General features: G+C 42.7%; 1 protein-coding gene across 7 annotated transcripts in view; it reads left to right on the top strand.

The window, feature by feature from the left end:
• The window catches only part of MICU1 (mitochondrial calcium uptake 1), a 216,743-nt gene that overhangs the window by 119,202 nt on the left and 73,853 nt on the right, over positions 1-23,688 (top strand). For 6 of the 7 annotated variants that reach the window (XM_077822074.1, XM_077822070.1, XM_077822071.1 and 3 more), the window contains one exon: positions 4,307-4,504. The exons of the other annotated variant lie outside the window; for it this stretch is intronic. In XM_077822074.1, the coding sequence (XP_077678200.1) occupies positions 4,307-4,504 (198 nt within the window). The remainder of the gene's footprint in view (positions 1-4,306; positions 4,505-23,688) is intronic. 7 annotated transcript variants of the gene reach the window in all.

Here is a 23,688-nt window from a genome sequence, read left to right as displayed (position 1 = left end):
AGTTTTCATTAAAGAATAAAACAAGTTTATTTAACTACAAGGAGATAGGATTCAAGGAATACAAACATAACCCATTAAAGGCAAAAATGGTTACAAGAGAAATTAAGATAAAATACTTCCTAGTACTAAAATTTAACAAACTAGACTTGGTTCAAGGTGGAAATATTTATATTTCCATACACATAAACCATGCATGTACTTTTGGACTGTATGATTTATTTTAGATGGAGACAAACAAAAGTACCATGATCCTTACTGGGGCCTGCAAACACTGCTGTCATATAAATTGGGATGGCCAAACTGGCTCATGAGCCACATGCGAGTCTTTTACCATTAAATTGTGGCTCGCAGAGCCCCCCATGTCCTCCCATTTTCCACCTATCAGTCTTTGGGGGGAGAAGGGGGACTTCAGAACCTCTGCCTTGCAGCAGGGTGGTGCAATAGGGGCTTCTGCCCAGCGAGGAGGGGAGGTCTCTGGGCTTCTGCCCAGCGGGGATGAGGGGCCTTGGAGCTTCAGTCTTGCGGGGAACACCTGCCAGGGCTCAGGGCTGCAGCAGGAGCAGGGCTGAAGCCCCAACCCCTGGCTCCCAGCAGATGTGCCCCAGCTCTCGAACTTTTGAAGATTGTCATGTGGCTCAGAGGGCCAGTAAGTTTGATCAACCTGGATATAAATTATTATCTCCATGAATGCACTACTTCCTGTGTAACAGTCTGCCATGAGCTGAACACTAGCCTCTGCAGGAAAAAGTCCTTAGAGATTCAGAGGCAGTGTGTTCCAAACCAACCATAAATTACATAGCTTCATACATAATTACTTACAGACCATCACCTATATCTGTATGCAAAATGCCTATTAATGTTGGCAGTTTTGACAAATGGAAAATGAGGTGACTATGTTCAATGATATTAAAGGCAAAATGCTTCGGTTTACATTTTAGTGTATTAAAAATGTGAATCCTCATTCCGATTTCATTCTTTTTTTGTTATACATTTTTCTTTTCAAATTGTTTTAAATGACTTTTCTTGTATTGTAAGTACATCAAAATGTCTGTAATTTGGAGGACGCATTTAGGCTGTGGGGAGCATAGCAAATCAGTTGGGGCAACTGAAGTTTTAAAAGAGAGAAACCTCACTGCTTTTCATTTTTAAGGTGCAGCTAAGCCTGTATCTCTGATTCCCCCCCTTCCTCCCAGTTGGTGCTCTCCACTTATAACAAGGGTCCTACGTGCTTTCGATATTTAAAACCTTTTGCAGCTGCCACACTGCTTTTATCCCCCATCCAGCATGAGGAGGAGGGAGAGGGGATTGCCAGCAGTGCAGCCAGTGTTTAACCTCCAGAAGTCTTCCAAGGAGAGAGAGGTGAACAGCTCTTCACTTCCTCCTTTCAAAGTATCCCTTTCCTATTGAAGCTAAGGTTTGCTCCACTAGAGTCCCTTGGTGTGGGCTGACAGAGGATGCAGGCATACTCTGAATATCATAGCAGTTTGCACTCCTGGGACATTGCTTTCTAAAAAAGGGAGTTTCAGAGGCAGTAAATGGTCAAACCTGGTAAATTGTTTTAATTTGAGAATGGCTGGGGCCTCTCTCTCACCCTTACCCTTTTTTTCTTGGGAAACCCAAAGAAGCCCTCTTCCTACTGAGGTTATTTCATGACTCAGAGGCTGGGGCCAGCAGCAGAAGGCTGTCATAGGGCAGGCTGGTGAAAGGGCTAGGAAGTAGGTGTGTCAGGGGTTATACATCTTGTATGACACATGCATTTGGCAATCCTGTTTGTGTATCTCAGGTAAAGTGTCATGCATTTCACAGAGATTGAGACTCCTTCACTGAACAGCCTTTGCCCAGGTGAGGAAGGGGATTTGGGTTGGGAGCTAGAAGACCTTGTGTTTCTTGGTTTCCTTTTCAGTTGAGCGCTGTTAACATTTTCTGTACAGTTCACAACTCTTAGCATTCACCAAAGCCTCAGATTCTTATCCCAAGAGTCAGCAACTATCATTCACCCTTCCCATTTTACAAATAACAAGGTCACAGCAGGCAGGGCAGGGAATAGAATCCCCATCTGTAATATGATAGAACCTAGTCTCACCACTGAGCCACCCAGCCTTTTAGGCTGAACGTGCTAACTCTGTGGATGTGGCTGACCTCTCTGTAACCACTGCCCTAACCATTAGATGGCACTCTCCTTCCAGAACTAGGATCAGGACCTAGGGATCCGTATATCCAACAGCCCCTGCTGCCTCCGAAACACCTTTTTAATCTATGGGAAAGTGTGTGTTGTCCACCTCTAGGGACTATTCCACACAGAGATAACAACCTACTTCTGATACTAGTTGCTTGTTCAAGTGCAAGAGATCTGTGTTCTGTATTTGAAGCTCCTGAGTTCAAACCCTGCTGCCTATCCTGTTGGGGAAAAATAATATATGATCATGTAATTAAAGACCATCTCAATGCTTCTGCACAGGGGGGCAGGATTAAGGTTGCATGGGTAGGAAATGCCAGAACTATGGTTAAATTTGAGTGCTTGACTGCAGCTTTAATCTTCTTTTAATAACATGTTTATGTATCTATGGGGAGAAAATGTGAACAGGGCACTGGACTTGCGACGAAGAAGACTAGGGTTCAATTCCCAGTTCTGCTACAGTGTTGCTTGGTGACCTTGGGCAAGTCACATTCCTCCTTATGCCTCCACTTCCCAATCTGTAAAATGGGCAGAATGATACTGACATTTGTACGTCACTTTGAGGTCTGTGGATGAAGAGTGCTGTATCAGAGCTGGGTATTATTATTATGCTGATTATATTATACATACATAGTGAGTTTTGTCTAAATAGACTGGACCTCCCCTTAAATTGGTATGAGGACCCTGGAGTAATTGTAATTGTTATAAACTCATAGTGTTTTTAAGGCTGGAAGGGACAATTAGACCATCAAATCTGACCTGTATAACACAGGCCAAAGAATTGCACCCAGTTACCCTGAATTGAGTCCAGGAATTTGTGTTAGAATTTAGTCAATCTATAGTCGAAGACATCAAGAGATGGAGAATCCACCACTTCGTTGGTAGTTTGTTCCAATAGTTAATAACCTTAAAAAAAACTGCGCCTTTTTTCTAATTTGAATTTATCTGGCTTTAACTTCCAACCATTGGTTTTTGTTATGCCTTTCTCCTCTGGATTAAAGTGCCCTTTAAGTACCCAGTATTTTCTCCCAGGCGTGGTACTCATACACCATAATCAAGTGACCTTTTTGATAAGCTAAGCAGATGGAGTTCTTTAAGTCTCACACTGTAAGACATTTTTTCCAGCCCTCTAATTCTTTGTGGCTCTTTTCTTTACCCTTTCCAATTTTCAACATCCTTTGAAAATGTTGACACCAGTATTGGGTCTCATCAAATGCTGTATACGAAGATAAAATCGCTTTCCTACTCCTATTCCCCTGTTTATCATACAAGATTCCTGCAGGCCTTTTTGCCACAGTGCAGCATTGGGAACCCATACTGAAAAGTTTTTCTGCTACCACCCTTAATCTTTTCTAGAGTTGCTGCTCTCCAGAATACTTCCTTCTTCTGTAGGCATGGCATGCATTCTTTGTTCCAAGATGTATGACCTCACATTTGGCTATATTAAAACATTTTGTTTCTATGGGTCCAGATACCCTAGCAATCCAGGTTGCTCTGTATGACTGCCCTGTTCTCATTATTTACAACTTTGACGGTCTTTGAGTGCAGTACTCAATTGGCTTAATTGTAACTAGTCTACCAAATTTCTCAGGAGTGTTCCTTCTGGTCATCTTTCTTGATGGTTGGGACATACTTCTCCCAGCCAAGAAACCAAGTTCTTTGGTTGGTGCAGGCAAGCTTACAGCTGTTCCTTCCCCTCATCCCATGCAATACATCTTGGGCTCTTGCCTACTGCTTTTGAAAAGATAAGCTCCCCATTGTCTACAAGTGACTCTGCTTCCCTAATGCTTTTGCTGGTAGCTTTTGCGGGACAGGGTCAGCTAGGGCACCAGACTGGTTAAAATATGAAGGTAACAACCACGTTTTCAATGTATGTAACTGATTTTTATTTTTTTTTTTTAAACTGAGAATTGGGAAAAAAATAAAAATCAAGATCCAGCCACCCTATGCACTGAAGTAACAAAGTAACTCCTCTTTGTACAGCTAACCAGTTCACAGACTTGACAGTGACAAAATGGTCAAGAGTAACATTTCAGCCAGTTGGCACAGTTAACAATGGTACATTGGCCAACACAAGTACTTCCTTATGATGCTATTTTCCTTGCTAACTACTTTTTTTTTCCTGCTTAGGTCCAGAGCATTATTCGCTCCCAAACCAGTATGGGAATGCGTCACAGAGACCGTTCGACTACAGGAAATACTCTAAAGACTGGCTTCAGCTCAGCCTTGACAACATACTTTTTTGGATCTGATCTGAAAGGAAAGCTGACAATCTCAAACTTCTTAGGGTTCCAGCGCAAACTTCAGCATGATGTTCTGAAGCTCGAGGTGAGAATTCGTTGACTTTGGGCGGGGGCTGACTGAGGTCAGTCATGGAGTGCCCTATTGTGGTGTACTGAGGTGATCACCTGAGGGCTATCCTCATGAGGGTGAGCGTGGGTGTGGGCGAGGAGGGAGAGCTGGTGCTATAAATGTATTCTAGCAGCTGCTGAGACATAGGAGTTATCATAATGAATCAGATTAGTGGTTCAATATCTTGCCGACAACACCAGATACTTCAGAAGAAGGTACAAGTGATCCCACAATAGGCAGTTATGAGATAAACTCTACTCGGGCAGGTTATCTAATCCTCAATAGTTAGAGAGTGATTTGTGCCCTGAATCACGAGGGCTCATGTCCTTTCCAGAACTCTTGGATTTTTAAAAAATTGCTATTATAACTCTGGATAGCCTTGTTTATATCAGGTTATGGCTACACTGGCACTTTACAGCGCTGCAACTTTCTCTATCAGGGGTGTGAAACCCCCCCCCCCCCAGCTCTCTCCCAGCACTGGCGCGCGACCACACTCGCACTTCAAAGCGCTGCTGCAGGAGTGATCCCGCAGCCGCGCTTTGAAGTTTCAAGTGTAGCCATACCCTTAGTGTTTGGTCCTTTTCGGAATCCTGCTAAACTCTTGGTTTCAGTGACATTTTGTGCCAATAACTTTCTCAGGGTAACTTGCATTGTGTGAATGGCTATCTTTGCATTAATTTTGGATTTTTCCGCCACTTAATTTAATTGAATGTCCTATTCTTGTATTATATGAGAGCATTAAGAAGCTCCCAGTCTACACATGCTCATATTCATTTATATGAGTTTAAGGATCTGTTGGTTTTAAATGTAGCTATACTCCAGAAAAGCAAGTATAAAAATAGCATTATGGAATTCCATGGTCACTTTCTCTCAATTTCCAAATAAAATCTACTCACTTTAAAGGTAAAATCTTTATTTTTCTGACTAGTAATCCTGCAAACTCAACCTGGGCTCTGAGTGACCAAGTGCAGTGTCTTACATTTCAGCCAGAAAGAACTATTTTGCAGGCTAAATAATCTCCTCACTTAAACTTGTGCAGCCCAGTTACTTCCAGTAAGGTGGCACAGGTGTAACTAGCTAAACCAGTAATGAACTCAAACAATTCTGTTTAATGTGCAAAAAGGAACAAAATCCAGTTGTTCTTTCTTCGCTGCTAACTGAAGTAAAAAGTAATCAATTTCTCATTGAATTAATCATTACAAATAATTAATCCTTAAAGTCAGCAAATGTGACTCTGAATACACACAGGGAGCAGATTGAGTTAGGAATATGCCATTTTTCAGACTAGAACGAACTACATTTTTTAGTTCCTCTGTGGTGTATAAGTTGGAAATAAGAAAAATAAACATTAAGAGTTGTGGAAAAAGTGAAACTAGTTTCACAATAATGAGGGTTATAAATGAATAAGGTTATTTCATGCTCAGTGACTGCAACAGCACCATATTCCCTGAGTTTTCCAAACACCAACATTGCCCCCTCTACGCCATGCAAAAATTGTCCCTGAAATTTCTTCCTTGCCCATTACTCTAACCCACATAGTCCCTCCACTAACTCCCTCTTCCCCTTGTCACTGTTCTCAACACCTTACATAACTTAGCCCCTCTCCAGTACCTGCTTTTGGTTGTTTCATGTCATGGAGCACTGTCATGGATGGGTATAAACTGTTCAGGCAGGGGTGGAAAGGTGGAGGAGTTGCACTGTATGTAAGAGATCAGTATGATTGCTCAGAGCTCCAGTACGAAACTGGACAAAGCCTGTTGAGAGTCTTTGTGTTAAGTTTAGAAGCGAGAGCAACGAAGATGATGTCCTGGTGGGCATGTGCTATAGACCACTGGACCAGGAGGATGAGGTGTAGGCGAGGCTTTCTTCAGACAATTAACTTAAGTTTCCAGAACACATGCCCAGGTTCTAATGGGGGACTTCAATCACCCTGACAATCAGCTGGGAGAGCAATACAGCAGTGCACAGACAATCCAGGAAGTTTCTGGAGATTGTTGGGGACAACTTCCTGGTGCAACTACTGGAGGAATCAACCACGGGCCATTCTCCTCTTGACCTGCTGCTTACAAACCGGGAAGAATTGGTAGGAGAAGTAGAAATGGGTGGCAACCTGGGCAGCAGTGACCATGAGATGGTTGAGTTCAGGATCTTCACAAAAGGAAGAAAGGAGAGTAGCAAAATACGGACCCTGGACTTCAGAAAAGCAGACTTTGACTCCCTTAGGGAACTGATGGGCAGGATCCCTTGGGAGGCTAATATGAGAGGAAAAGTAGGGACCGTCGAATCGTGGAAGTCAACGAATGGCTACGCAGGTGGTGTCGGAGAGAAGGCTTTGGATTCTTTGACCATGGGATGGTGTTCCATGAAGGAGGAGTGCTGGGCAGAGACGGGCTCCATCTTACGAAGAGAGGGAAGAGCATCTTTGCCAGCAGGCTGGCTAACCTAGTGAGGAGGGCTTTAAACTAGGTTCACCGGGGGAAGGAGACCAAAGCCCTGAGGTAAGTGGGAAAGAGGGATACCGGGAGGAAGCACAGGCAGAAATGTCTGTGAGGGGAGGGCTCCTGCCTCATACTGGGAATGAGGGGCGATCAACAGGTTATCTCAAGTGCTTATATACAAATGCACAAAGCCTTGGAAACAAGCAGGGAGAACTGGAGGTCCTGGTAATGTCAAGGAACTATGATGTGATTGGAATCACAGAGACTTGGTGGGATAACTCACATGACTGGAGTACTGTCATGGATGGTTATAAACTGTTCAGGAAGGACAGGCAGGGCAGAAAAGGTGGGGGAGTAGCACTGTATGTAAGGGAGCAGTATGACTGCTCAGAGCTCCGGTACGAAACTGTAGAAAAACCTGAGTGTCTCTGGATTAAGTTTAGAAGTGTGTGCAACAAGAGTGATGTAGTGGTGGGAGTCTGCTATAGACCACCGGACCAGGGGGATGAGGTAGATGAGGCTTTCTTCTGGCAGCTCACGGAAGCTACTAGATCGCATGCCCTGATTCTCATGGGTGACTTTAATTTTCCTGATATCTGCTGGGAGAGCAATACTGCGGTGCATAGACAATCCAGGAAGTTTTTGGAAAGCGTAGGGGACAATTTCCTGGTGCAAGTGCTAGAGGAGCCAACTAGGGGGGGCACTTTTCTTGACCTGCTGCTCACAAACCAGGTAGAATTAGTGGGGGAAGCAAAAGTGGATGGGAATCTGGGAGGCAGTGACCATGAGTTGGTTGAGTTCAGGATCCTGACGCAGGGAAGAAAGGTAAGCAGCAGGATACGGACCCTGGACTTCAGGAAAGCAGACTTCGACTCCCTCAGGGAACGGATGGCCAGGATCCCCTGGGGGACTAACTTGAAGGGGAAAGGAGTCCAGGAGAGCTGGCTGTATTTCAAGGAATCCCTGTTGAGGTTACAGGGACAAACCATCCCGATGAGTCGAAAGAATAGTAAATATGGCAGGCGACCGGCTTGGCTTAACGGTGAAATCCTAGCGGATCTTAAACATAAAAAAGAAGCTTACAAGAAGTGGAAGGTTGGACATATGACCAGGGAAGAGTATAAAAATATTGCTCGGGCATGTAGGAATGAAATCAGGAGGGCCAAATCGCACCTGGAGCTGCAGCTAGCGAGAGATGTCAAGAGTAACAAGAAGGGTTTCTTCAGGTATGTTGGCAACAAGAAGAAAGCCAAGGAAAGTGTGGGACCCTTACTGAATAAGGGAGGCAACCTAGTGACAGAGGATGTGGAAAAAGCTAATGTACTCAATGCTTTTTTTGCCTCTGTTTTCACTAACAAGGTCAGCTCCCAGACTGCTACGCTGGGCATCACAAAATGGGGAAGAGATGGCCAGCCCTCTGTGGAGATAGAGGTGGTTAGGGACTATTTAGAAAAGCTGGACGTGCACAAGTCCATGGGGCCGGACGAGTTGCATCCGAGAGTGCTGAAGGAATTGGCGGCTGTGATTGCAGAGCCATTGGCCATTATCTTTGAAAACTCGTGGCGAACCGGGGAAGTCCCGGATGACTGGAAAAAGGCTAATGTAGTGCCAATCTTTAAAAAAGGGAAGAAGGAGGATCCTGGGAACTACAGGCCAGTCAGCCTCACCTCAGTCCCTGGAAAAATCATGGAGCAGGTCCTCAAAGAATCAATCTTGAAGTACTTGCATGAGAGGAAAGTGATCAGGAAGAGCCAGCATGGATTCACCAAGGGAAGGTCATGCCTGACTAATCTAATCGCCTTTTATCATGAGATTACTGGTTCTGTGGATGAAGGGAAAGCAGTGGATGTATTGTTTCTTGACTTTAGCAAAGCTTTTGACACGGTCTCCCACAGTATTCTTGTCAGCAAGTTAAGGAAGTATGGGCTGGATGAATGCACTATAGGGTGGGTAGAAAGCTGGCTAGATTGTCGGGCTCAACGGGTAGTGATCAATGGCTCCATGTCTAGTTGGCAGCCGGTGTCAAGTGGAGTGCCCCAGGGGTCGGTCCTGGGGCCGGTTTTGTTCAATATCTTCATAAATGATCTGGAGGATGGTGTGGATTGCACTCTCAGCAAATTTGCGGACGATACTAAACTGGGAGGAGTGGTAGATACGCTGGAGGGGAGGGATAGGATACAGAAAGACCTAGACAAATTGGAGGATTGGGCCAAAAGAAATCTGATGAGGTTCAATAAGGATAAGTGCAGGGTCCTGCACTTAGGACGGAAGAATCCAATGCACCGCTACAGACTAGGGACCGAATGGCTAGGCAGCAGTTCTGCGGAAAAGGACCTAGGGGTGACAGTGGACGAGAAGCTGGATATGAGTCAGCAGTGTGCCCTTGTTGCCAAGAAGGCCAATGGCATTTTGGGATGTATACGTAGGGGCATAGCGAGCAGATCGAGGGACGTGATCGTCCCCCTCTATTCGACATTGGTGAGGCCTCATCTGGAGTACTGTGTCCAGTTTTGGGCCCCACACTACAAGAAGGATGTGGATAAATTGGAGAGAGTCCAGCGAAGGGCAACAAAAATGATTAGGGGTCTGGAACACATGACTTATGAGGAGAGGCTGAGGGAGCTGGGATTGTTTAGCCTGCAGAAGAGAAGAATGAGGGGGGATTTGATAGCTGCTTTCAACTACCTGAAAGGGGGTTCCAAAGAGGATGGCTCTAGACTGTTCTCAATGGTAGCAGATGACAGAACGAGGAGTAATGGCCTCAAGTTGCAGTGGGGGAGGTTTAGATTAGATATTAGGAAAAACTTTTTCACTAAGAGGGTGGTGAAACACTGGAATGCGTTGCCTAGGGAGGTGGTGGAATCTCCTTCCTTGGAAGTTTTTAAGGTCAGGCTTGACAAAGCCCTGGCTGGGATGATTTAACTGGGAATTGGTCCTGCTTCGAGCAGGGGGTTGGACTAGATGACCTTCAGGGGTCCCTTCCAACCCTGATATTCTATGAAAAGTAGTCCAGGAAAGCTGGCTGTATTTTAAAGAAGCCTTATTGAGGGCACAGAAACAAACAATCCCGATTGGCAGAAAGAATAGCAAATATGGCAGGCGACCAGCTTGGCTTAACAGTGAAATCTTCAGTGAGCTTAAACACAAAAAGGAAGCTTACAAGAAGTGGAAACTTGGACAGATGACTAGGGAGGAGTATAAAAATATTGCTTGAGCATGCAGGGGTGTAATCAGGAAGGCCAAAACACAACTGGAGTTGCAGCTAGCAAAGGATGTGAAGGGTAACAAGAAGGGTTTCTACAGGTATGTTAGCAACAAGAAAAAGGTCAGGGAAGGTGTGGGACCCTTAATGAATGGGGGAGGCAACCTAGTGACAGAGGATGTGGAAAAAGCTGAAGTACTCAATGCTTTTTTTTGCTTTGGTCTTCACAAACAAGGTCAGCACCCACGCTGCTGTCCTGGGCAACACATTATGGGGAGGAGGTGAACAGCCCTCAGTGGTGAAAGAACAGGTTAAGGACTATTTAGAAAAGCTGATGCCTTCCATACATCCGAAGGTGCTGAGGGAATTGGCTGATGTGATTGCAGGGCCATCTTTGAAAGAGCATTATCTTTGAAAACTCATGGTGATTGGGGAAGGTCCTGGACAATTGGAAAAAAGCAAATATAGTGCCCGTCTTTTAAAAAGGAAAGACTGAGAACCCAGGGAACTACAGGCTGGTCAGCCTCACCTCAGTCCCTGGAAAAATCATGGAGCAAGTCCTCAAGGAAACCATTTTGAAGCACTTGGAGGAGAGGAAGGTGATTTGGAACAGTCAGAATGGATTCACCAAGGGCAAATCATGCTTGACCAACCTGATTGCCTTCTATGATTAGATAACTGGCTCTGTGGATATGGGGAAAGCAGTGGATGGGATATATCTTGACTTCAGCAAAGCTTTTGATATGGTCTCCCACAACATTCTTGCCAGCAAGTTAAAAAAGTATGGATTGGATGAATGGACTATAAGATGGATAGAAAGCTGGCTAGATTATCGGGCTCAACGGGTAGTGATCAATGGCTCGATGTCTAGTTGGTAGCTGGTATCAGACGGAGTGCCCCAGGGGTTGGTCCTGGGGCCAGTTTTGTTTAACATCTTTATTCATGATCTGGATGATGGGATGGATTGCACCTCAGCAAATTTGCAGATGACACTAAGCTGGGCGGAGAGGTAGATACACTAGAGGGTAGATATAGGGTCCAGAGTGATGTAGACAAATTGGAGGATTGGGCCAAAAGAAATCTGATGAGGTTCAACAAGGACAAGTGCAGAGTCCTGCACTAAGCTTGAAGAATCCCATGCACTGCTACAGGCTGGGGGACTGACTGGCTAAGCAGCAGTTCTGCAGAAAAGGACCTGGGGATTACAGTGAATGAGAAGCTGGATATGAGTCAGCAATGTGCCCTTGTTGCCCAGGAGGCATATTGGGCTACATTAGTAGAAGCATTGCCAGCAGATCGAGGGAAGTGATTATTCCCCTCTATTCAGCACTGGTGAGGCCACGTCTGGAGTACTGTGTCCAGTTTTGGCCCCCCCAATACAGAAAGGATGTGGACAAATTGGAGAGAATCCAGCAGAGGGCAACAAAAATGATTCGGGCTGGGACACGTGACTTACAAGGAAAGGCTGAGGGAACTGGGCTTGTTTAGTCTGCAGAAGAGAAAAGTGAGGGGGGATTTGGTTGTAGCCTTCAACTGCCTGAAGAGGGGTTCCAAAGAGGATGGAGCTTGGCTGTTCTCAGTGGTGGCAGATGACAGAACAAGGAGCAATGGTCTCAAGTTGCAGTGGGGGATGTATTATGCTATACAAAGCACACGGGCTCTTTTATAAGAGAGAAGGCAAATATGCCATATTTATTGAAAATACAACAGTTAGCATATGCTTTTCAGTCGCGCACACACACACTCTCACTCTCCTGCCAGTTGCTGTTCTTATAGATACCAGTCTGGATCAATCTTGTGGCCAGCCAGATTGGTCTTATAGGGGAGTCAGGCTTTGTCAGTCACGATCCGATGCTCCTAGAGTAGTGGCAAGACGAACCCAAAATCCCATGGCAAAGCACCCTGTTCTTACAGTTCTTTTTCTCTGTTGAAATCTATGGATTTTGCTGTGTCAGTTTATGACAGGTTACTCCTTAATTCGTATCTTTTAATGTAAAAACATTCCAAAACACCTCCGAGAGGGTTATCCTGTCCTGGTTCCGATTTAATCAATTGTCCTGTCTTTAGGGGTGCCAGCCTTCACCTCACGGTCGTCAACTTGCCCTTCCTTCATTATTGATGTGTGCTGATGATTTTCTGGTGTCGTTAAGTCTCTTTACTCCTTTTTCCTTGACCATCTGGCTATAATAATGGCCTTCACATCTTATCTTTTCCTGAGTCATACATTCCTCATTCACACAAACAGTCTTTCTACAGAGATCTTTGAGAATACAAACAGTGTCAGTTTATTTTGAATCTCCTTAACATAGATACAATACAAGATCCTGTCTTTTACTTACTAGACCTTAAAAACAATGAAATGTATATTTAACTAGAGTGCCTAATTTGTAATACATATAGGAAACCATAGTAGACATTATAACTTATCCTAAAACAAAAGGGTGACCATAGTCATAAGGATTCTTCTGGTCTGTCCCTACCTTAACATCAGTACAGACACTGGCAGTCTGTTAGATGCATTCCTACCAATGTCCCAGAGGGTCATTCCTTTCTGCTATTCAAAAAGGGTAGCTGGTAAAATGAAATCAAGACATACATTAGTACCTCTATTCTTATATTACAATTATAAAATCCTGCTCCTACAGAGGTCTAAGTTGGATATTAGGTTTCAGAGTAACAGCCGTGTTAGTCTGTATTCGCAAAAAGAAAAGGAGTACTTGTGGCACCTTAGAGACTAACCAATTTATTTGAGCATGAGCTTTCGTGAGCTACAGCTCACTTCATCAGATGCATACCGTGGAAACTGCAGCAGACTTTATATATACACAGAGAATATGAAACAATACCTCCTCCCACCCCACTGTCCTGCTGGTAATAGCTTATCTAAAGTAATCTTCAGGTTAGGCCATTTCCAGCACAAATCCAGGTTTTCTCACCCTCCACCCCCCCACACAAATTCACTCTCCTGCTGGTGATAGCCCATCCAAAGTGACAACTCTTTACACAATGTGCATGATAATGAAGTTCAAAGCAGGAGAGTGAATTTGTGTGGGGGGGTGGAGGGTGAGAAAACCTGGATTTGTGCTGGAAATGGCCTAACCTGAAGATTACTTTAGATAAGCTATTACCAGCAGGACAGTGGGGTGGGAGGAGGTATTGTTTCATATTCTCTGTGTATATATAAAGTCTGCTGCAGTTTCCACGGTATGCATCTGATGAAGTGAGCTGTAGCTCACGAAAGCTCATGCTCAAATAAATTGGTTAGTCTCTAAGGTGCCACAAGTACTCCTTTTCTTTTTGTTGGATATTAGGAAACACTATTTCACTTGGAGGGTGGTGAAGCACTGGAATGGGTTACTTAGGGAGGTGGTGGAATCTCCATCGTTAGAGGTTTTTAAGGCCTGACTTGACAAAGCCCTGGCTGGGATGATTTAGTTAGTGTTGGTCCTTCTTTGAGCAGGGGGTTGGACTAGACGACCTCCTGAGGTCTCTTCCAACCCTAATCTTCTATGATCCCCACCACCACCACCATTGCCTCCTCTACTCCACCAGTGATGTTAACTTTGTTCATTCATCAGCTTCTCATGCACACATCTTCGTGGTTTCGTTCATGTGATTTCCTATGTGAGGAACATTCTTCTGAGTTCATTCATCACTTTATTCACATTCATGTATTTCCTAAAGACCCATTTCTGCAATGAAGCGGATGGAGTTTCTAGCTGACTTGTAAATATAAGTTTGAAGAGTAATTATGAATAACTTGTCTTTATTTCAAAAAGTAGTAATATAACTTAACCTTGTATTACCAAAGCCCTGCAAAGCAGCACCTTGATCTCTCGAGTAATTTTTGAACCCCTTCTCCTTGCATTGACTTTTTGTCTTTAGGTAGTAATCTCCTTTGGGCAAGGCATGTTCCTTCTTATTCTGTTTAGAAAATGTCTAGCACATTATGGCAATATCAGAAACAAATCCCTAAGGGTCACTCTCTTATATGGTCCTAATTATCCATGGCTGCTGCCTGCTTTAAAAAGAGATGGGGGGAGGAGGAGAAATCAAGCAATTCTGAGGAACGCTTCCAATATATGATCAGCTGGTGCCTTTTTTTTGAGTGAGTTTAAAAAATCACTATCAGTAATACTCAAGGTTGTTTTGAGTGCTATAACTGCAGAATAGAGTTTGAAGAAAAACTGTTTACTTCTCTAAAGGGATAGATTTATGTATGTTTCAACCACTGATTTGAAATTGTAAAGCAGCTGTTCTCACAGTGGGAAGCTCAGATTTTTCTTCCAGGAAAATGCAAAAAGGGACATTATCTTACTTTGGGCTCAGCCAACAGAAAACCGTCTATTGTATTTAACATACTGTATGGTTAGTTTCTTTTGCTGATTGCTAAGGTGAAAGAACTCTTTCTAGCTAAGTTAACAGCCTTCCCTGTTGTTGTGGGTTTTTTTATATTATCAAAATGTTCACACGTTTCAAGAAAATTTCAGCTGAAACCCCCTCTGAATAGAATTGTATCAGGTAAAGCCTGAATATGTTTCTCATTCTCTACAGGAGAAATGCCAAGACAACACTTAAGAAACACTGGAACAGTGAAGTCCTCTACTTCCTCCTTTTGCTTACTTTTTTAAACTTAATTATATTTCCCATAATTTTGTTAAAATCTCAGCAATTTGCTCCATCATGGATGTGAAGAGTAAAAGTAACCTAAGCTGGGGAAAAAACAGAAGCTTTTAACAACATAATAGAACTCTCCTGTGGTTTGGGTACTTCCATTATTTATTTTCCTCTCCACTTATACCTTACTGCTTAGTTACAGTCTTTTAAATTGGAATTTGGCATGCAATGTAGTTTATGGTTCCCACTATATAAATTAAAACATGTATGAACTATGCAGTTGATTGGTTGCCCTCCATATGTTGCTTTTTCTTACTGGATAGATGATGTATTATAATGGTGAGTTAATGCAGATATTTCCTCCCTTGTTGTCACTCTGCAAGAGACAAATGCTGAAATGTTTTCTCCTTTGAAAAAGCAAGCTGAGCCATCCCTGTTTACTCTTGAGCAGTGGTGTAACCAAGTACTCTATCCTGTTGGTATATGCAGTGTTTTGCCTGTATAATACCATCTGGATGATGGTGATCCACTCATTTGAAATAAGGGCAATTTCACATTATACTATTTCTGCTTCTTAGCTTTTTCTTATAGGTGCCACTGAGGACGGGTAAGGCGATAGAGGGAGAGAGAGATCGGTAAGACACTGGCAGCCAGTGTTGTTGTTGTTGTTATTATTGGGTGTTTCTAAAAGAGGAACTAAACATTTTATTATTAATATTTCAGAAGGTCTCCTCCCTCCCTCTTAAAATGCTTGGTACCAGTAATGACTTAAAAGTTAGTCTAATTTCTCTTCCAACTGGCTCCTTATTACTAGCAATGGGATGTGGCTACTAGCATCAAAACATTGGTGAAGTATAGCTTGAGAATACCAACACCAATTTGCTTTAGTGTGGTATTTTTAGAAAAATTTACTGGCCATTATTTCCTGATGGCCTAACACTTGGGATGGAATCCAATTTTGACTCACTCAGTCTGTTCCATAGGTTTGGTGGCTCAGAATTAGTCTGCCAAATGTACATGGAAACGGTAGCCAGGCCTTGCACTTAATGTGGGACCAGCAGACGCTCCTGGTGCAAGTGTCAGGATTGCTCCCTGTCAAAGACTCCTTGTCTAGTAGTGGAGAACAGAGATACAAAGTGAAAAGCAATGGGATTTTCTGAAAATGGTGTTGCAACCCCAGGCCTCATTTCCATTGTCCTAAAATGCTGTTTCTCTTGAAGGGAAGAGGTTGCTGTGGGGGGAAGTCAACAGCCTGCAGGATGACTCTGCATCCCTGAAAACAGTCCTTGTTTTCAGGGCCTGTCTTGGCACTCAAGTAGATTTTCTTTTTTTCTTTGCTTATTTTTAATAAAAACAAATTGTAAGAAGCGCCATTGGCACCTTGCTCTAAACAGAGCACATGCACACACTGCATGGAGTCCTAAAATTATCCCTTTTTAGGATTTGGCTTTATTGATCACTCTATTAGCAACAACAACAAACTTCAGCCTCAGGCTTCTCCACAAGTTCAGCTGTTCTTGGGGCTCTCCTGCTGTATCGCCTCTGTCCCAGAAAGATACTCCAAACCTTATATCCTGGCTGGAGCTAACAAGAAGCCAGCTTGAATCAGAAGTAAATACTTTACATCCTTATGCCGGGTTCCAGTTCCTGAAGTTAGGGTGACTCAGATGAATTCTTCATTCTTTTGCCAGGTCTTACAAATAACCACCATTACACCCTGTAAAATGTCATCTGAAATATTGTTTACAATTCTTATCACCTATGGTCAAGAAAGATTAATTCAAACTGAAACAGGTGCAGAGAAGAGCTACTAGGATGACTAGGGGAAATGAAGGGCCTATCTTCTGAGAAGAAGCTGGAAGAACTCTACTTGTGTAGTTTCTCAAAAAGAAGACTGAGAGGGGATATGGTTGCTCTGTATAAATACATCCGGAGAGTAAACACCATAGAGGATGAAGAACTATTTAAGGTAAAGGACAATGTTGGCTCAAGAAAAAATGGGAATAAACTGAAATTTAAGACCATTGCTCCTTGTCCTATCCTCAGAAGTTAAGGAGAACAATTTTTCTCCCTCCTCCTTGTAACAGCCTTTTATGTACTTGAAAACTGTTTTCATATCCCTTCTCTTCTCCAGACTAAACAAACCCAGTTTTTTTCAATCTTCTCTCATAGGTCATGTTCTCTAGACCTTTTATCATTTTTGTTGCTCTCCCCTGGACTTTCTCCATTTGTCCACATGTTTCCTGGAATGTGGCGCCCAGAACTGGACACAGTACTCCAGTTGAGGCCTAATCAGGGTGGAGTACAGCGGAAGAATTACTTCTTGTGTCTTGCTTACAATACTCCCGCTAATGCATCCCAGAATGTTGTTTGCGGGTTTTTTGCAACATGGTTACACTGATTCATATTTAACTTGTGATCCAGTATGACCCCCCAGATCCCTTTCCACAGTACTCCTTCCTAGGCAGTCATTTCCCGTTTTGCATGTGTGTAGCTGATTGTTCCTTCCTAAGTGCCGTACTTTGCATTTGCCCTTATTGAATTTCATCCGGTGTCTTATGTTCCTAAAGTTCATGCTTCAGATGGTCACCTATAGGGGTCAGGGGTCGTTCGCCCCCCCTTCTCTCCCAATACATCCTCTGTGTGTGGTTTTTTTGTTTGTTTGTCTGTCTCTTTCCTCAGAAGTATCAGAGATGGCCATGACTGGACATGGGACACGGAACAGAGGGCCAGTTTTCTGAGGTGTCACTGAGCATTCTGTCTATCACATGCTTAGCTGGCTGGTTCTTGCTCACATGTTCAGGGTCTAATTAATCACATGGAATTAGGAATGAATTTTCCCCCAGGTCAGATTGGCAGTTACTTTGGGGTTGATTTTTCCTTCCTTTTCAGCATGGATTGGAGGTCACTTGCTGGGATTTCTTGTATGCAGATCATATCAATAGCATGTTGATGAACAAAAGCACTGATTAAGTGTCGCTTGGCTGTCGATAAACCCTCAGTGATGAGTTGTAAGACTCCACATGTGGGCCCAATGGTATGGAACCCAAGAGACTGCACATTCTTAGGATTACTGGAAGCGGCGATACTGGGATTCAAGTATGAACTTACAGAAGTTGGTTTTCTAGGAGGATCATTCACTTCCTTGGACTGTGCTGGGTACTGACAGCTGGCACCACAAGAACGCTGATTCATTTCCACCCTTGCTGGGAGTTTCAGGATACATCTCACTTTAAGAATTCCCTGCCATTGCAGAGGCCTCAGGCATTGCTGCACCTTGGTCCCTCCTACTGTCTGTGGCACATAACAATTTAGTCTCCTGTAGGCTATAATATTTTGGTCTAAGTTTGCATCTTGGATTTAGTGCAGATGCTGGGTGGTATTGGTGGCCTGTGATATATAGGGGGTCAAACTGGATAATTTGGTGGTCCCTTCTGACCTTTTAAATTCTGCAACTGATATTGGTCCGTTTTTTGTAAAACCCTACCTACAGACTACTACAAATCTTCTGTCATGGTTACCATAGTGAAATAAGATTGCTGCACAATTAGTAACTGTATGAAAGCATGTTTTCCGACTGCTATAATTTATGTGGGTGAAAAGATGATTGATCTCAGTTGGATTCTTGACTATTGACCAGCCGTTGTGGTGGAAATAAGAGTGTAGCAATGTCAGATTGGTTGAGCTCCATAAGCTATTAAACACCGCAAGAATCTATAAATCAAACAGTTAGAGAAAAGGTTTTTTGAAAGCCAGTTGTAACTTTTCCAATTGAATTTACCAAACTGTCACGGGGTGCACTCACTGCTAGTGGTGCCGCCTCCGGCCAGGCTGGGGATTAGTTCTGCCAGGTTTTGCACCCACCCCCTCTCCAATGGTATCTTTCTGATCGTCCTCTTACCTGCGGACCTCTCTTGCTCCAGGAACCTCAGCCTCCTCTTCATGACTCAGCCCTCTGGCCAGGTCACTATGTGGTTTCCCCTTCCAGGAGTACCAGAGTCTTTCCAGGTCGAATCATCCCAGGCAGTCCAGTGTCCCCTGCCTGGTCTGTGCCATGTCCCCACTGGCTGGTAGGGGAACTCGGGCCCACCCTCAACTCTAGGTTCCAGCTCAAGGGCCATCTAATCAGCAGCTAAGGTCTGTGCTCCTGTTCCTTGCTGCTTTTCCCCTGAGCCTTCTCCTATCTTCCTGGCTTCCAGCCTCTCAACTCCTTCCTCTCAGGGAGTGACTACAGCCTACCTTTCTGCAACCCCCTCTGTTCTCTGATTCTGTGATTTATACAGGACCCTCCTGTTCCTGGCTAGCTGAGCCTTATTTAATCAACCTCTGCTCCCTGACTTCTCCTCCAGGTGCAGCCCAGGGACTTAACTGGCCTCCTAGGCCACCTTAACCCTTTCAAGCCTTGTGTGCGGTGAACACCCCATCACACAGACAAAAAGTTTTGCGGTATAACTTACTACTGGAGTAGCTTGCATCTTAGACTGTAGCTTCAAAGAAATTGTGTATAAACTGTTTTCGTAAATTAGCTGTGATATGGTAATCTTCAGACTAGGAATTGAATGGAGCCTACCTCATATTTGCCTGTTATTTACTCTTCATAACACAAGAACTAGGGGTCACCAAATGAAATTAATAGGCAGCAGGTTTAAAACGAATAAAAGGAAGTATTTCTTCACACAGTGCACAGTCAACCTGTGAAGCTCTGTGCCAGAGAATGTTGTGAAGGCTAATACTGTAACAGGGTTCAAAAAAGAACTAGATAACTTTATGGAATACAGGTCCATCAATGGCTATTAGCCAGGATGAGCAGGGATCGTGTCCCTATCCTCTGTTTGCCAGAAGCTGGGAATGGGTGACAGGGAATGGATCACTTGATGATTACAGGTGCTGTTCATTCCCTCTGGGGCACCTGGCATTGGCCACTGTTGGAAGACAGACTACTGGGCTAGATGGAACTTTGGTCTGACCCAGTATGGCCGTTTTTATGTTCTTATATACATGGAGTGAGTCATTGAACTATCAGATGGTAACAGCTATTGCTCATTACTGACCAGGACAGTATCTGAACCAGTGATCAAGAAGAAAAAGGTTTCTTTATCCTGTCAACAGTTGTATGAGCCACCCAGTCCCTCTGTATGTATACCACTTCTCCTGCTGCTTAGTTTTCTGTCCATATACTTATGTAGCTTTGTCGTCTTTTCCCTCCATCTCCAGTCTAATCTGCTTCCTTTTTCATGTCCCTCCCTTGCTGTTGCCCATCTCTCCTCTCTCTCTTTCTTTGCCACATCACTTCCCTCTCATTTATAAACACTCACTCTGGCATATGTTTACCCAGTTTCACCCATTCCTTCCTTCCTTTGTCTCCCCTTCCCTCCTTGAAGTAATCAGGTGCTCACCTATGACTGGCAAATGGATGGAAACTCATGTATGCTGGCCCAGGTAACAGCAGTAGCTGACTGCATATAGTGGTGGTGGTGATGGTGTTAATAGGCTGCCTGTCCTCTCCCCTCTATGATAATCATTGCTGCAGAGTTATAAGGAAGTGACTCGGTTACTTTCAGACACCTTAAAGTGAAACCTGAACAGTGAAGGTACAGGGGCAGGAAATGTGTAAATCTATCTATCTTAACACTAGATCCACTTCATTTCCATATTTTCATTTTCTTCTCCATGTGCTGATTATTAAATAATTAGTTGCAAGGATTAATCTTGCAGTACATCTGCTTTTCGTGTTCCTATGTTGAAGTCCGATTTGTACAATATTGCTTTATACAGTAGCAGCACAATGAGGTCTTGGACCATGACTAAGGCTCCTAGGCACTACAGTAATACAAATAATAAGAGTGTTAATTCTGGTGCACAGATGGTTGTTATGTGGAAATGAAGTCGTCAACATAGATTTAACTTTACCTCCTGATGAAGTGAAATATTTAAAAAATAGAGGAGAGGGAGAAAGGAGAACACAGTCAAAAGAAAAATGAGGTACTATCGAAGAATGTGAATAAGCAATAAAGTGTGTTAGTAATAAATGGTGTTCTAACTGTAGCACTGGTATACACCCCTCGTGGCCTTGAGCAAGCTACATAAACTGCCTCCATTTCCCCATTAATAACATGAATATAATTAGGGCTGTCAAGCAATTAAAAAAAGTAATCGCAATTAATCACACTGTTAAACGATAATAGAATACCATTTATTTAAATGTTTTTGGATATTTTCTAAATTTTCAAATATATTGATTTCAATTACAACACAGAATACAAAGTGTGTACAGTTCTCACTTTATATTTATTTTTTATTACAAATATTTGTGCTATAGAAAACAAAAGAAAAAGTATTTTTAATTCACCTCATACAAGTACAGTAGTGCAGTCTCTTCGTCATGAAAGTTGAACTTACAAATGTAGAATTATGTACAAAAAACCCTGCATTCAAAACAAAACAAAATGTAAAACTTTAGAGCCTGCAAGTCCACTCAGTCCTACTTCTTGTTCAGCCAGTCACTCAGACAAACAAGTTTGTTTACATTTACAGGAGATAATGCTGCCTGCTTCTTGTTTACAGTGTCACCTGAAAGTGAGAACAGGCATTCGCGTGGCACTGTCATAGCCAGTGTTGCAAGATATGTATATGCCAGATGCGCTAAAGATTCATATGTCTCCATCTTCAACCACCATTCCAGAGGACGTGTTCATGCTGAAGATGGGTTCTGCTTGATAACGATCCAAAGCAGTGCAGACTGACTCATGTTCACTTTCATCGTCTGAGTCAGATGCCACCAGCAGACGGTTGATTTTCTTTTTTGATGGTTTGGGTTCTGTAGTTTCCACATCGGAGTGCTGCTCTTTTAAAACTTCTGAAAGCATGCTCCACACCTTGTCCCTCTCAGATTTTGGAAGGCACTTCAGATTCTTAAACCTTGGGTTGAGTGCTCTAGCTATCTTTAGAAGTCTCACATTGGTACCTTTTTTGCATTTTGTCAAAATCTGCAGTGAAAGTGTTCTTAAAATGAACAACATGTGCTGGGTCATCATCCGAGACTGCTGTAATATGAAATAAATGGCAGAATGCAGGGAAAACAGAGCAGGAGACATACTATTCTCCCCCAAGGAGTTCAGTCAAAATTTAATTAACGCATCTTTTTTTAACAAGCGTGATCAGCCTGGGAGCATGTCCTCTGGAATGGTGGCCAAAGCATGAAGGGGCATACGAATGTTTAGCGTATCTGGCATGTAAATACCTTGCAATGCCAGCTACAAAAGTGCTATGCAAATGCCTGTTCTCACTTTCAGGTGACATTCTAAATAAGAAGCAGGCAGCAGTATCTCCTGTCAATGTAAACAAACTTGTTTGTCTTAGCGACTGGCAGAATAAGAAGTTGGACTGAATGGACTTGTAAGCTCTAAAGTTTTACATTGTTTCGTTTTTGAGTGCAGTTATGTAACCAAAAAAAAAATCTGCATTTGTAAGTTACACTTTCATGATAGAGATTGCACTTCAATACTTGTATGAGGTGAATTGAAAAATACTATTTCTTTTGTTTATCATTTTTACAGTGCAAATATTTGTAATAAAAAATAATATAAAGTGAGCACTGTGCACTTTGTATTCTGTGTTGTAATTGAAATCAATATTGAAAATGTAGGAAAACATCCAAAAAATTTAATAAATTTCAATTGGTATTCTATTGTTATAAGTGTGATTAAAACTGCTGTCAAACGCGATTAATTTTTTAATCACAATTAATTTTTTTGAGTTAATCACGTGAGTTAACTGCAATTAGTCGACAGCCCTAAATATAATACTTAATTCACCAGAGTGTTTATAAAGATTGAATTAATCCTTAAAATGATTTGACATAAAGATGCCGTATAAGTGCTAATTATTGTTTGGAGCCACTTTATAGCTAGCATAGTTAGGCTATGTCTACACTACGGACCTTACAGCAGCATACTGTACTGTTGCAGCTGTACCACAGTAAGGTCTCCTGTGTAGCTGCTGTATGCTGACGGGAGAGAGCTCTCCCGTCAACATAATTAACCACCCTCAACGAGCAGCAGTAGCTATGTTGGCAGGAGAGCGTCTTCCACTGACGTATTGCTGTCCACACTGGCGTTTTTGTTGGTGAAACTTACGTAGGTTGGGAGGGTGGCTTTTTTCACACCCTTTACTGTCAAAAGTTTTGCCAACAAAAGTGCTAGTGTAGACAAAGCCTTAGATTGGGTTGAGATTTGCACACAGAAGTTAAACTTTTTTGTTATGTCTGATGAGTACCATGTATTCTTCCCCAATTGATGGCACTTACTGTTAAAGATTCTCTGAAAATTGGTTTTATACTCAGTTACACGTTAGCCCGAGTTATAAACAGTTTAAAATGGCCACCTACAAAAGTTTTGTGGTGCTTCTAGCTTTTTTAGATTCCTCCAGAAAATAAATTCTTGAAGTTCTTTTGTTTTTTGACTGAAAAACTCCCTCATTTCTACATTCAGAGAATGTTAAAGTTCAGCCAATTCAGAGAATGTTAAAGTTTATTTATGGGTCATTTTTTTTTCTTTTGTTCACATAATGAGTAATAACTCTGTCTCTGTTGCAATGATTGCCTTCAATATTTTTGTAGTTCCATATATTTGTTGTCAAATATTCTAGAATTTAAGCTTTCATTTAAAAAAAAAAATCACTTCTAGCCCCGAGGATTGCTATTAATATTCTTTAAATCACTAATGTGGTAGCTATGAAGTAAACCATCAGAAAAGTTCACATTGTTGTCCTCTTGAATCTGAGGTGGCCTGAAAAATGATTCCGAGAGTTGTGGACTGCCTGGTCTGTCAATAGTGTTTAAAACTCTTTGAAAGCTAGTGTATAATGATTTAAATGTCAACATTGTTCCTTTTAGTAGAAACATC

Source organism: Eretmochelys imbricata, chromosome 7 (genome assembly GCF_965152235.1).
Source record: "Eretmochelys imbricata isolate rEreImb1 chromosome 7, rEreImb1.hap1, whole genome shotgun sequence".
Lineage (NCBI taxonomy): Eukaryota > Metazoa > Chordata > Testudines > Cheloniidae > Eretmochelys > Eretmochelys imbricata.
Note: the sequence above shows the minus strand (reverse complement) of the source record. Positions and strands in the feature narration are given on the sequence as shown.